This window comes from Callionymus lyra, chromosome 7, assembly GCF_982586985.1.
Source record: "Callionymus lyra chromosome 7, fCalLyr1.hap1.1, whole genome shotgun sequence".
Taxonomy (NCBI): domain Eukaryota; kingdom Metazoa; phylum Chordata; class Actinopteri; order Syngnathiformes; family Callionymidae; genus Callionymus; species Callionymus lyra.
Window position 1 is genome coordinate 9,386,055 of NC_141824.1, and position 14,767 is coordinate 9,400,821.

At 39.2% G+C, this 14,767-nt stretch overlaps 1 protein-coding gene across 2 annotated transcripts in view; it reads right to left on the reverse strand.

Annotated features, from left to right (window-relative positions):
* Positions 1-1,485: 1,485 nt before the first annotated feature.
* The window catches only part of ssh2a (slingshot protein phosphatase 2a), a 40,220-nt gene continuing 26,938 nt past the window's right edge, over positions 1,486-14,767 (reverse strand). For both annotated transcript variants that reach the window (XM_087795778.1, XM_087795777.1), the window contains 12 exons: positions 14,383-14,447; positions 14,178-14,299; positions 13,207-13,272; positions 13,060-13,125; positions 12,789-12,983; positions 8,746-8,839; positions 7,791-7,919; positions 7,663-7,709; positions 6,516-6,662; positions 6,220-6,420; positions 4,516-5,347; positions 1,486-2,956 (listed from right to left, as the gene is read on the reverse strand). In XM_087795778.1, coding sequence (XP_087651904.1) covers positions 1,805-2,956; positions 4,516-5,347; positions 6,220-6,420; positions 6,516-6,662; positions 7,663-7,709; positions 7,791-7,919; positions 8,746-8,839; positions 12,789-12,983; positions 13,060-13,125; positions 13,207-13,272; positions 14,178-14,299; positions 14,383-14,447 — 3,116 coding nt within the window. In that variant the 3' untranslated portion in view covers positions 1,486-1,804. The remainder of the gene's footprint in view (positions 2,957-4,515; positions 5,348-6,219; positions 6,421-6,515; positions 6,663-7,662; positions 7,710-7,790; positions 7,920-8,745; positions 8,840-12,788; positions 12,984-13,059; positions 13,126-13,206; positions 13,273-14,177; positions 14,300-14,382; positions 14,448-14,767) is intronic.

The window sequence follows — 14,767 nt, forward strand, 5'->3', positions numbered from 1 at the left end:
AGGTGACGCTCAGGTGACGCTCGCTTCACCTTCGCTCAGCAAAAGGTCTTGAGCGATGAGTGATGTGCGAGCGAGTCAGTGGGAGCTTCTTTAATGATCACATCAAACGTTTGACCAAATGTCAGTCGAGCTCTGAAGGCGACGATTGAAGAGAGACTGGATCCTTTTGACCGTCTCCTGACGACGACATTTGTTAACGTCACTGCTTTTCTTTTTACATTTTTACTCGTGGAACTTTTTGTTTTCATCGATTGATTTGATAGTTTTTTAAGCATATAATCTGTTTTTGGAAGGATTTAATTCAACTCAATTGTTCATTGAAATGTTACATTTGTTTTGGTTTTGTTGTTTAAAAAAAAAAGAAAATATATATAGTTTTACATAGAGTTTGATTTTTATTCTAATAATACAATAATTAATGTTAAAAATTCAATGTTTTCAATTCATACTCTTTTAAATTCAATATAAAAATGTTGGTATGATCGTACCATTTTTACAATGAATTTAAAAGGGTACAAATGAAAAAACATTACATTTATTATATTTATTTCTTCAATTGTTGGAATTAGAATATAAAACTCTGTAAAAAAAATATATATATATATAAAAAAAATATATTGACATTTTTTAAATTAAATTATAAAAAAAATAAAATAAAAAAAATACACATTTCAACAACAAAAAAATGCAAAGTTTCCTCATTTGAAATGTTACATTTTTCTAACCGAGAAGGATCTGTCTCGCCTGCAGTTAATACTGAACTCTGCAGCCAGAATTCTGAGCTGCTCTAGTAGAAGAACTCACATTTCTCCGATCCTTAAAACTCTTCACTGGCTTCCAGTTTCTTTCAGGATCAACTTTAAAATTCTGGTTCTTACTTTCAGATCTATTCATGGTCAGACCTTCCATCAGTGATCTGATCCAGACTTACACCCCAGCTCGGGCTCTGAGGTCTGTGGATCAGAATCTACTGATTTACAAATAAATTTTACTTACTTAACTTGCAGAATTTACAGACCACATGACTCTGATCTCATTTGTTATGAAACCAAAATATGTCCAAACATCAGCTTTAAAAGCTGGAGTCACTGTATCCTCTCGTCCTCAGTCATCATGCAGGATTCCCATTGTCTCTTTAGCTGCGGAAAATGTATTAAATGTTGCTGTCTAACGGCTGGAAGTAAAATTGCAACACGAAAATTAATGCTTTGAATATTCAAATGTTAATTGTCAACTTTAAAAAAAGTTTGCGTGAAATAAAATTACTTTTTTTTAACTACAAAAACATAAAATAACTATGTTAAGCAACTATTTGAGTGACAGTTACAAAGCTGAAGTGCTTTGATTTCAAACCAAAATATGTCCAAACATCAGCTTTAAAAGCTGCTGGAGTCACTGTATCCTCTTGTCCTCAGACGGTGGACGAAATTCAACCTATAAATAAACTGATCCATATTTTGTCGGGTAAATAAAAAGTCACTTCGGTGAAAAGCAACTCATATTTATTTCCTGCGGAAGCATGAATGAAAAAAAACCAAACATGGATACAAACAAACACATCTGTCGAGGTTTCCGTTAAAATTCCGACACAAAAACATGAACAGAAATCAGTGCAAAAGATTTCTCGGGTAAGAAAGTCGTAAAAACAAGAGTAAAGTGCATGTTTTCGGAGGAGAAGTCCGTCTGAGTTGCAGGATCAGAAACGATAAAAAAAACAAACTATAAAAGAAAAAAAGTCTCACATTTAGATTCGAAAAACTCCAGTTGAAACACATCCAGTGATTGACGCGCAAATGTGTGGAGGTCACATGGTGTTGTAGGACGCCGCCCGGGTCGGCTTCTTCTCGGCGCTGGTCTTACGCGAGCGCCTGGAGTGGGCGCGGCCCTGGGCCCGGGGGGCGGGGCCTCCCTCAGGCTCCTCCCTCTCCTCCTCCTCCTCCTTCCCTCGAGGCGACTCCTCCGGGCTCGAGCTCCGAGGGAAGACCTTCTGCTTCTTCCAGGAGTCGTCCTGCTGGGCCGGCGACGACGCGCCGGGCAGGTCCACGGACGCCGACCTGTTCGGGGGTCTCGGGTCCAGGTCGCTGAGGTCGTGGGCCGACAGTTTGAGGCGGTCCAGTTTGGCCAGCGAGGCGGATCGCTTCATGTGGGACGGCGGCGTCAGACCCGCCTGCCGGAGTCGTGCCTCCAGCTCGTGGGTTCGGTGCCAGCCGGGCGACCCCAGGACGACCACCCCGTCCGGGTCAGGACGGGTCTGGTCTTTGCCGGGCTCGGTGTCCATGGAGTCTCTGGAGCCCGGCAGCTTGTCCAGGGCGACGCCCTCGTGCAGGAAGGCCTGCAGCTCCCTCAGGGTCTCCTGGACCCTCTCCAGCTCCTGGCTGCTCCGGGCGAGTCTCTCCTGGGCGTCGCAGCACCCGGACCCTTGACCCGGGTCCGTGTCCGACTCGGTCTGCGTCGCTCCGGCCACGCTCAGCTGAGGGGGGTCGTCTGAGGTAGGGACGGCGGCGGGTTCGACCGACGTCTCGGTCCGAGTCCGTTCATGGCTTTCTGGAGTGGGTTGCACAGTGACGGGCGAGTCCGGGTCGGGTCTCTCGGGGTCTCCCTGAGCGGCGAGGGGGGGGGGAGCGAGCTCGGCGGTGGGCGAGCGCTCCCGCCGGAGCTTCTGCTCCAGCTGCTCCGTGGCGCGTCGCACCGAACCCGGGAGCACGGAGGGCGGCGTCGGGCGAGGCGGCGACCGACAGGTTTCCTCCTCCTTCTGAGGCTGCTCCGCTTTCCCGGGCGGGCAGGAGGTGGAGGAGGAGGAGAACGAGGAGGGGAAGGAGGGCAGGGACGGCGAGGCCGGGGTGGGGGGGCGAGACGCCGGCTGGCATATGGCTTCGATCTCCGTGACGATATGGCGAACGGATACTGCGTTGTCTCTCTCGGGGCTGCTGGGGTCGTCTTCAGACTGAGGAGACGACTGAGAACAGGAAGAAGATTAAACGTTACTTAAATATTTCATTCAAATTATTTGTAGGACGGTAAGAATCTGGCGATGGGATACGTATCACGATACAGGGTCAGCGATACAACATATTGCGATACTGTAGTAACAAGTATAAATGTGTAGTATTGTCCAGTACTTGACTCTGGTGTTGCAGTATTTACAGACCATATGACTCTTGATGAAGTCGTAACTGCTTTCATTTGTTTTCAAACTAAAACATGTCCAAACATCAGCTTTGAAAGCTGCTGGAGTCACTGTATCCTCTCGTCCTCAGATGGTGGACGAAATTACTGCTTCTATCTAGCGACCAGAAGAGTATTTGCAACATATGCCGATTTAAGTTTTTATACTTTCTTTAATTGTAAATAAAAGTAAAATAACTAGATTTTATTTTATATATATATAACGTTATTGAAATATAAATTATAGAGAACTATTATTTTAAAAAATATCATTGCGATATTTAAGTGTAAGTGTTTAGTGTTTAAGTGGGTCTCAAGTTTTCTACTCTTTATTCAATTAAAGTAGTTTAATCCAAAAGACAAAACGAAACAATAGATTAACAGTTCAGTTCAACAAAAGTTACTGTTGGATTTATATTTGACTGGAAAGGTTTTGATAAATATTACATAAACTTGTATTTGTTGTAAACTTTCTCTCGTCTGGGATCTATCGATGCTGGAGCTGCTGACGTCGCCACCTGCTGGTCACCTGTGTTTACTGTTCCTTATCGCTTAAAACTATTTTTTATTTTAGTAAACTTTATTTATGTCAGTAAGATAGAAAACAAGAGGAGAATATGAATCTAGTTTCAGAAGATGTAGGTTTAAGTAACCATTGGTTTTGGCGTGAAATAAAAAAAAAATATAATGTAATTGTAATCCTTAATAAAACATTTTTAATTTAATAGTTATATTGTTTTAAATTAATTTAAATTGTATATTTAATCTACAAATGACATGAAAACACAAATAATGATAAGTAAGCTCTAGTTGAGACAAAGTGCTCGGGAAAAGTTTTTTTCTCAAATTCTCTTAGTTTTCTTTTCCATTTTATGCATTTATTAATTTTAGTTAGTTTTAATACATGAAGTGACCTTTCGTTAACATGTTTAACTCTTCAAAATGAAATTAATATTATGTTAAATATATTCAAGTTAAAGTGCATCATAAATAAAATATATTATTATTATAAGATGCACAGCCCTGTTACCAAAATAATCACTACTGTGCCATATATATATATACATATATAATATATATATATATATATATATATATACATATACATATACATATATACATATACATATATATATAAATATATATACATATACATATACATATATATATAAATATATATACATATACATATACATATACATATATATACATATACATATACATATACATATACATATACATATATACATATACATATATATATATATATATATATATATAAAAAAAACACATTTCATAATCACACCCTTTACATCCTCATTCACAGCATTAGACTGGATCCATTCGTACCTGGGACGTGTCGGTCTCATCCTGGTCCATGACCTCCGGCTCGCTTTCCAGCGACTCACTTCTCCGTTGCCCCCGACAACCGGCGTCCTGAGCGAGGACCAGGAACTTCTCCCTGGCGCTGAAGAAGTCGATGCTGTCCGAGCTGTGGCTGGAGGAGCCGTCGCCCTCGCCGCGCCCGTCGCCCTCGCTCGGGTTGTTGTTGTCGTCGCTGGCGCTGACCCGGGGCGAGGCGGCGGGGGGTGTGGGGTCTGTGGGGGGCTTCTTTTGCTCACCAAGGTCCAATAAAGTTGAATCCGAAGGCGAGTCCAGGGGTCCCGGGGTGACGGGAGGAGGCTCTAAAACGATGGGGGACAGCACCACAGGCTTGTGAAGACCTCTGTGAACGCGCTGGCGTTCAGGCGTCGGGGGTAGGATGTGGAGTGACGGGGGAGGCGGGGGGGCAGGGACAGGCACTGTGGCGACCACGCTCGCCTCATCGTCCGCCTCTTCCTCAACAGCGGCGCCCCGGAGAGGGGGGTCCTCGCAATCCGAGGCGACGTCCTCCGACTCGCTGCTACCGTCCGAGTCTTTGCCCGAGTCTTCGGGGTCGTCTTCGGGGTCGTCTTCGGGGTCGTCTTCGGGGTCGTCTTCGGGGTCGTCTTCGGGGTCGGCGCCGAGGGCCTGCAGCACGGCCACGCCCAGGAAGTGATGCAGGGAGTGGTTGTTGTTGCTGCTGCTGCAGTGAGACGCCGAGCGGCCGAGAGCGCGAGGCGAGGGTTTGCACATGGACTCGGGGCGATCGGAGAGGTCGCTGTCGGAGTGAGAACGCCACAGCTTGTTGTGACGCTGCTTGCTGTGGACCAGAGAGAGAGAGACCGTGAGCCGGGAACAGAAGAATAACTCACAATACTTGTATAGTTTCAGAAAAAAACAAAACACTTCCAAAAGTACCTAAAATAAACAAAAACAGAAATAAGAATATTTGAACAAAAGAAACGTCTTTATTCCATGTTATTATTATTTTCAAAGAATAAAAATATTTCTTGGGAGCAAATTATAAATTAGTTTCACCAAAATAATATTCTTAAAAGAAAAAAAAAGAAAAATTAATGAAAGAATAACACATCATCAGTAGAAAAATTGAAAATGTGAATAAAAAATATTTTTTGATTGCTATAATGAAGGGTTAATATCTGTTTATTTAATAATTGAATTAAATACTTTTTATAATGAAAGGTTCATTATTGTTTGTTTTTTTAAATAATTGAATAAAAATAAAGACATCTTTTTTTAAATAAATGACTTTTAAAAAATCATTTTTAATTTTTTTTTTTACAAATGAAGTGTAATATTTTAATTCCAACCATTTCTAAAATAATTTCCTTTAATTCAATAAATTTAATTCATAGCTTTTTTAATTCAATACAACAATGTATGTATGGTTTATTGGAATTAGAATATTATCAACCATTCGTAAATGAAAATATCTAAACCATTATTATTGTTTAAGACAATTTTTCAATATAGGTACCATTTAATTAAGTTATTATAAAATATTGTTATTCTTAAAAATACATTTACATTATACGTTTAATTTAAGTATTCATTATTATGATGTCACTGATATACTTCTATAAAAAAGTATCTGGTTGCAAACCTTCTTTTTTCAAATATATTTCAACAGATGAATGGATAAAGGGATAAGTCTAGGATGTAGTTCCTCACCTGGCCAGCAGGATTCCCTGGTACTCCTCCAGCTGCTTCATGAAGGAAGGGTTCGGTTTGGCGACGGCTCTCTTGTCTTTCACGTGGTCAAGCGCGGCGTCCAGCGTCCAGCCGTACTCCTTCATGGCGTAGGCGATGACGGTGGACGCCGAGCGGCTGATGCCCATCTTACAGTGAACCAGGCACTTGGATCCGGCTTTCCTGGTGGAGAGAGAAGGAGTCGAGAAAAGGGATTGAATAAAAAAAAAAAGAAGAGCGAGAGAAAAGGTAGAAGCGACCGAGGGGTTAAAACTCACTTGGCTTTGGTGATGAACTTGAACGTCTCGTTCCAGTACTCCAGCAGGTTGGTGGCCTCCTCGTCGTACACGCGGATGTTGTGGTACTCGAACATCCCGGGGAAGAAGTTGTCGATCTCGCGCGTCACGTTCAGGATGTAGTGAACTCTACGAAAAACAGTCACATCGCGTCATGAATGGAGGAAACGCTGACTCGGCGACGGCTAAAAAAAAACATGAGGGAAAAGTATTTTTTTTCTACGATGAAGCTGCTGAAAACTATATGAACGATCCATCCATGCAGCAAGATCAGTGTACTTCACAAAAAATACATCATATTACTTAAATATCAGACTTAATAGAACAAACAATAAAATGAAAAAATACTTTAATAATTCTAATTCTTTGAGAGTAAAGATTAAAGTTAAAATAATAGTCCTCAATGCAGAAATAATATCTTTGACCTTTGTGTATTCCCACTTCTGTGACCTGAAGGCCTAAAAACAAATGTGTTTGTGGTATCCCTTGTGTTGTCTCTGGGTCAAGGTGACCCCATAGGCAGAAATAATGTGTTTGTGGTATCCCTTGTGTTGTCTCTGGGTCAAGGTGACCCGAAGGCCAGAAAAAAAAAAGTGTTTGTGGTATCCCTTGTGTTGTCTCTGGGTCAAGGTGACCCCATAGGCAGAAAAAATGTGTTTGTGGTATCCCTTGTGTTGTCTCTGAGTCAAGGTGACCCGAAAGCCAGAAAAAAATGTGATTGTGGTATCCCTTGTGTTGTCTCTGGGTCAAGGTGACCCGAAGGCCAGAAAAAAAATGTGCTTGTGGTATCCCTTGTGTTGTCTCTGAGTCAAGGTGACCCGAAAGCCAGAAAAAAATGTGATTGTGGTATCCCTTGTGTTGTCTCTGGGTCAAGGTGACCCGAAGACCAGAAAAAAAATGTGATTGTGGTATCCCTTGTGTTGTCTCTAGGTCAAGGTGACCCGAAGACCAGAAAAAAAAAATGTGCTTGTGGTATCCCCTGTGTTGTCTCTGGGTCAAGGTGACCCGAAAGCCAGAAAAAAAATGTGTTTGTGGTATCCCTTGTGTTGTCTCTGCGTCAAGGTGACCCGAAAGCCAGAAAATAAATGTGTTTGTGGTATCCCTAGGGTTGATTCTGGGTCAAACTCACCCGCTGTTCTGCAGCTCCTCCAGGTTGGAGGCGTTCCACTCGGATCCCTGCCGAGAACAAAGGGACGATCATTTCATCTGAACTCGAGCACAATATTGTGATGTTATAAATAATGTTTCTTAAGTTACCAGGTAGACGTGTTCGAATATTTCCGTGGGACTGTCCATCTGTCCCAGGATGACGATCATCTCGTTGTCGATGAACTCCTTGAACTCTCTGAGGTTACAAACCATCTGCATCTCCAGCTCGGTGCGGATCTGGAAAAATGAGACAGTAAAATATCAATCATGGTAAAAATAAATAAAAACATTACAAAACAGTTGTCAAGCAAAATGTGACAATAAATATAAGGAAACAAAGAAAAAAAAAAAACTTCTTTATTTCATAGAATGAAACCATAAAGAAATAAAAATATTTTTGTAAAATTGAAAACTAATGTAAATTTATGTTTGTATTGTTCATTTGTGTGAAAAAAAAAGAGATTATTTAACAAAAGTAGTTTCAGCAAATAAATACTAGAATAAATTAACAATGACAATGAAATTGAATCAAAATTGAAACTTAGAAAAAAAAAAAGGTCTTTGTGTCTTGTGTATGTCTTTAAAATATTTTTCTAGTTTATATAAATAAATGTGTTAAAAAAAATATTTGTCATTATTCAACAAAACATATCTGGTCTTAAAACAGAAACAAAAAAAAAATAATAACAAAATGAATGTTGAAGGTTTTGTTTAAAAGAAATCCATAATCTCAAGTTTAACCAGTCGAATAAATCAAGTTTTGGATTCATTTTTATTTATACGATCACACCAACATTCCCTTAGAAATATTATCTTTAACCATTGTCTTATCTCTGGGTCAAAGTGACCCGAAGGCCCAAAAACATCATGGTATCCCTTGTGTTGTCAATGACCTTCGTAGCATCCGCAAATACATGCAGTGGTGGAGGTAGTTAACCTTGACCCAGAGACAACACAAGGGATACCACAAACACATTTTTTTTTTCGGGCCTACGGGTCACCTTGACCCCGAGACAACATGGTGATCGTAACAAACCACAATAATGGAGGCGACAAGTCTCACCTCCTTGCTGGTGACGTTCTCCAGGTCTTTCTGCATCATGATCTCTCGCAGTCGCATCTTGATCAGCCGCTCGGTTCGCTCTCTCTCCGTGGGTCTGGTCGCACAAACACACAATTTTTTTTTAAATACAAAAACTAAATTCAGAACATTCAGAACATTCTCTCCTCCGTCCGAGGCACAAAGAAACACCTTTCCCTGAGGAACACCCTCTCGATGGACTTCGGTCTCAATGAGCTTTTTTGTCTGCGCCGAGAGAATCGACACTTTGTGTGTTTCTCAGAGAGGTTCTGGCCCACGAGCCATCGACCACAACGTTCTCTTGTCACATATTTCTGTTGTCATGCTGCGCTCGACCCGCTCCGAGGGAAGCGTTTACCCTGGTGAGTCAACCAGAGTCAGTACATCTCTGGAGGAAACCATTCAAGACGGTTCTTTATCATTGTTTTGACAACAAGTTGACACCAAATGAGTCGTGAAGATCCACAGCTGTCAAATATTATAGATACACTTAAAAATCCTCTTTTTTCTTTCACAATACCATTATTTTTATAGTTATTATATGGTTAATATTTCAATAAAGTGTGTGTAAAATAAAATAATCCAATTATCCATTTACAATTGACACAAATTTGTTCATTTTTGTGTTGCAATTTAACTTTTGGCCACTAGATGGCAGCAGTAACGTCTTCCATAGCTCCAGGAACAATGAAGTCCTGCGAGATCGGGGCTATGACAGGATACGGTCGACTCCAGCAGGTATCACAAAAACATATTATGATATATTGTGAAAACTGTAGTAACAAAATCTGGTGTTGTAGTATTTACAGACCACGTGACTCTTGACGAAGTCGTAACTGCTTTCATTTGTTTTCAAACCAGAATATGTTCAAACATCAGCTTTAAAATCTGCTGGAGTCACTGTATCCTCTCGTCCTCAGAGAACGTAATGACTTCTGCCATCTACTGGCTGGAAGTGATTTGACAAGACAAACATGAAAAAAAAAAACTGTGTTCATTAGTAGTAAATTTAAAAATATGTTTTATGCAAATGTTTTAATATAATATAAATTATAAAGAACGATGATGGAATATTTAATTTGTTTATTCAACAAACACAGTATAAGCATATTAAATGTAAAATATAAGATTATTTTTTAATGCATTTTATTGAAAAATAATGTATGATTTGAAGGTAAAATGAATAAACAATGATAGATGGTGACACATCTATGCTGACAACAGTGACGCAGCTAATACAGTAACCCATCAAATCAAGAGTCAGTTCCCGAATCCCTGAGTGATGGAGGGAGTTTACCGTCAGAAATAAAAGAATAACTTCCTGATCCGTGCACGTGAAGATCTCAGGTAAACACTGAGCCACGTGTCGACTCACTTCAACTCGTTTTATGGCAGGAAATCATTCTGGTCTCCAAACACATCAATAAAGTGGCTTCATAAAAGCGTGTGAGAGACGGTCAGACATACGAATAACCTCTTTTCTAATCTGCCATCGTCGCCTCAGAACACCTGCTGCTAACGCTCCGCGAGAGTTTAACCGTCTGTTCGGTTTTTCCGTTCGTAAATCACCGGCTGAAGTGTCGGCTATTTTGAACGCCGACCTCTGGAGCGACGGAGTTCAAGGGAGGAAGACGAATCGGCGGCGGACGCACGTGACCAAACACCAGGAAGGGGAATTTCTCCTCCATCGCTAGAAGCCATAAATCCAGACGCCAGGAGCTGAAACTCACAACAGACGCTCTGTTGCTTCTCTCTGTCGTGACGGTCGAACATAAACCAGCAGTGATGTCGTGAGACTCAAATATTTGACGGAAACAAAGCTCTTTGATAAACAATTGTCACATTATTCATGGACTCAAGACTTGTTAAATAATTGATCCATGAGTGAGAATGTCTTTAAATATCCACAGTTATTCAACACTATTGGATGTTTTTGACTGCAGACTTGCTAATGGCTACATTATAAATATATATATACTTAGAAGAAACATTCATTAATTCAATGTTGTGATAAATAACTTGGCAAAGTGCAATTATACAATAAATAAATATTGTTTTAGTCTATATTAGTTCATTTTACGTATATATACAATTTATTTATTGTAGATTATTTCTTTTTACATTTATTCTCCAATTTATTTCATGGTATATTACTTTTTACATAGTTTCTTGAACTTATGCATTTTACATAGATTCTCCAACTAGTTCATTTTACGTAGATTCTCCAACTAGTTCATTTTACATAGATTCTCCAACTAGTTCATTTTACATAGATTCTCCAACTAGTTCATTTTACGTAGATTCTCCAACTAGTTCATTTTACATAGATTCTCCAACTAGTTCATTTTACGTAGATTCTCCAACTAGTTCATTTTACATAGATTCTCCAACTAGTTCATTTTACGTAGATTCTCCAACTAGTTCATTTTACGTAGATTCTCCAACTAGTTCATTTTACGTAGATTCTCCAACTAGTTCATTTTACATAGATTCTCCAACTAGTTCATTTTACGTAGATTCTCCAACTAGTTCATTTTACATAGATTCTCTAACTAGTTCAGTCTACATAGAATCATTAACTAGTTCCTTTTACATAGATTCTTTAACTAGTTCATTTTACATAGAATCATTAACTAGTTCATTTTATGTAGGTTATTAAACTAGTTCATTTTACTTAGATTATTTAACTAGTTTTCTCATTTTATATTTTACATAGATAACTTGATTTTTATGATATAAGTTCATTTTACATGCATTCTTTGATTAATCTTATATATTAGTTTATTTTACATCAATCATTTAGTTAATGTTAAAATACTATTTCATTTTATTAAAACATCTTTAACTCTCGCGTTATCTCTGGGTCAAGGTGACCCGAAAACGAAACCCATAACTCTGTCACGGTGTCAACACGTTGAATAAATTCTCTCCGAGTGGCATCTGAACTCACGCGACCTCAGCTCCAGGGTCGAGGGTCGCGGTATCTGCTGTGGAAGCATGTTCTCCACACGTTTAATCCTCGACACCAGTCAGAGACGCACACGCGACACGTCCACCATGAATTCTACAAAACTTTCCGACAACATAAATAGACAAACTCACGCTGAAGTTCAACGTAAGAGCAGAGTTTCAACAGCTGACGTTGAAATGTCAGCGTTTGTCAACTCGACACACGAGTCTAGACTGAAATATAATCACATGTTTGCAACTCATGAGCAAAAGGTTTGGATTGTCCAACATAAAATAAATGATAAAAAAAAAAGATTGTTGTAGTTTTCGAGTACAATAAATAAATGTACTAGAATTAGTGACATTAAATTTTCTACATATTAACGTCATATAGTTGCTGTTTATCTCACAAATAAATTCATTAAAAATTAAACCCTAAAACAAACTGTTTTTACACATATTTATATTATGTATGTATATGAATTATGTATCTTTTATGCCTTTTCTTTTTATTACCACACTGATGTATAAAAATCTAAAGTCAATGAAAAAGTTTGTTAATTTAACTATAATGGCAACAAATATAAAAAAACACAAAAAAAAACACAAGTATTATAAATTAGAAATAATATAAATAAACAAATAACGGTTATAAAAATGTATTGTTAAATATACTGTATATGAAGAAGTTGCAACATTCAGCTATAGTGAGACTAATAAAAATGATTATTTATTTGGAATATAAAAATAAAATAGATCAGATCTTTATTATTATTATTATTATTATGGAATGATCTTCCTCTCTCTTTGCGCTTGATGGATCTACTGAGGCTTTTCCTTGATTTTCCGGAACTCCTGTTGTTTATCAGTTTTATTTTGACCTTTAAAGTATATACTTTATTGAATATTGTTTTGATTGTTTAAGTGCTTTGTGACCCTGATCTGGAAAAGCGCTATACAAATAAAAATTACTTACTTACTTATTATTATTATTATTTTTTTATTTCTCTGACTGATGTTTCTTTTTGCAGACATTCAATCCTCTTGACTTGAACCAAAGGGTAGGTAGTACTCACAGGTCTGTGAACAGTACGGGTGAGTTGGCACGGTGCGACTGCACGTCCTGCATGGCGTTCCACTCGTTGATGCAAAACTGGTTGGAAGAGACGCGGCTCTGGTAGTAGCTGACCCAGGTGAGGAAGAGGCTGCCGGGGTAGTGGTTGTGGCAGCGAGCCACGTCGCAGGCCTTGTGTAGAGACTGCAGTGCAGACCTGAGCCATGATAACACAAACTTAATTTATAGATTTAACGTGTGTTTGGACTCATTTATATCAGGCGAACACTCACCACATGGCCTGCACCGAGACTGGCTTGAACACATGAACTCTGTTTACTGTCGACACGCTGAAGCCACTGCAGGTCAAAATAAATAAAAACGTGAAACAACAATAGCTTGACGACAAGAGGAAGCAGGAAGCAGGTGTGGTTTCTTACCCGTCTCCATCCAAGTGGATGAGCGTGTCGCTCCAAAGAGGTAGAACCAGGCCGACGGTACAGCAGCTGGAGGAGCGTGAAAACATCAAAACATGTCAGGACGCTTCCAAAAACCAACCGGTCCTGCATCTTACATCATGGATTTTATAGAGAGTTCAAAAGTTCTTGTCAGGTACAAACATTTGCATTTGTCCTTCTCAATTTATTCATAAAGGCGTGTCAAAAAATGTTCTAAAGTTTACTTGGAAATGACTAACCGTCGTGTAACCGGTTACACATCTGAGGTACCGGTTACTCAATTATAACCCACATGACAGATAAATAACATAACTTTATTAATGGATATATTTTATTTTTTATTACTGTGCACATAGAATCCTCTTTAATTGTAACAAAAAAAATAGTTTAATCCATCAATTATGACTTTCCTTTAACCAAAATAACATTTAAATTCGACAGAAAGTCGAACAAAATACTACTTGCTTTTACATTCTCTCCACCTTTTCTTCCATTTTACACCTTTTCCATTGCTACTTTTTATGTTTTAATGCGTTTTAAAGTTTTTAATATTTGCTCTGTATGCCGGTGTTGAGTGTCCAGAAAGGAACCTCTAAATAAAATTGATTATTATTATTAGTTGTGAATTAAGTACCCAATAAACTACATTACATTTAAGATAATTGGATTCGATTTTTTTTAGGACTTCCAAATTAAACTATATTAAGAAAATTCCTCTGTTTATCATGCGACCAACAAAAACAAGATCATTTTTTTCTCCACCAAAGACATTCCCAGTGGATTTGTACATATAGAACTTCCATTGAAATCACATTTATATCCCTTTAATAATCACTAGCAAGTAGGAGTGGTAACAAATAAGTAAATATCATTTTTATTCTGCAATTAACACAATTACAAACAGATTCTTATTCATGTCCGTGATTGGCTGATAGATAAATAAACGTTCTCACCCATCAGTAGAATAGAAGTCCATGCCGAGCACGATACTCTCCTCTGTGTCCTGTCTGCCGTTTGTGGAGACGACGACCATGTAGCGAGTTACCTGAGCGTACGCACTCTCCAGACGAACAGCCTTGAGATAAAAGAAGGTCAAATATTTAGAAAAAAACCGACAGACTGACATCAAACACATTACGGGTGAGATCTTCCACTCACCAGTCTGATCGTGTCCTCTGGCCGGAGCACAGTGAACATAGTCTGAAGGTGTTTTTGGAGGTCACCTGCAGAGATCAAAGAGTAAATAACACGTTTCTCTTGACACCACGTTCACCTGGGACGCCATTGTTCCCTCGAGCTGGTTTCTTTTGTTTACGAAAATATTTCCACTGCAAGATGTTTCCTCGGAGGAAGTCGCGCGGCTGGTCGAAGCCGATGTTTAAAGGCTTCTCGATCTAGAGAGTGTTGGAACGCCTACCTACGTGTCAGACTCAAGGTCAACTCTGGACCTTGCTAAAATCATGTCATGTGGCCCTCCAGAAGGTTGTCTCAAAATAGTAGATTCATATTTGCACCAACTCTGGTCTTTCTGTAGGTCACAATG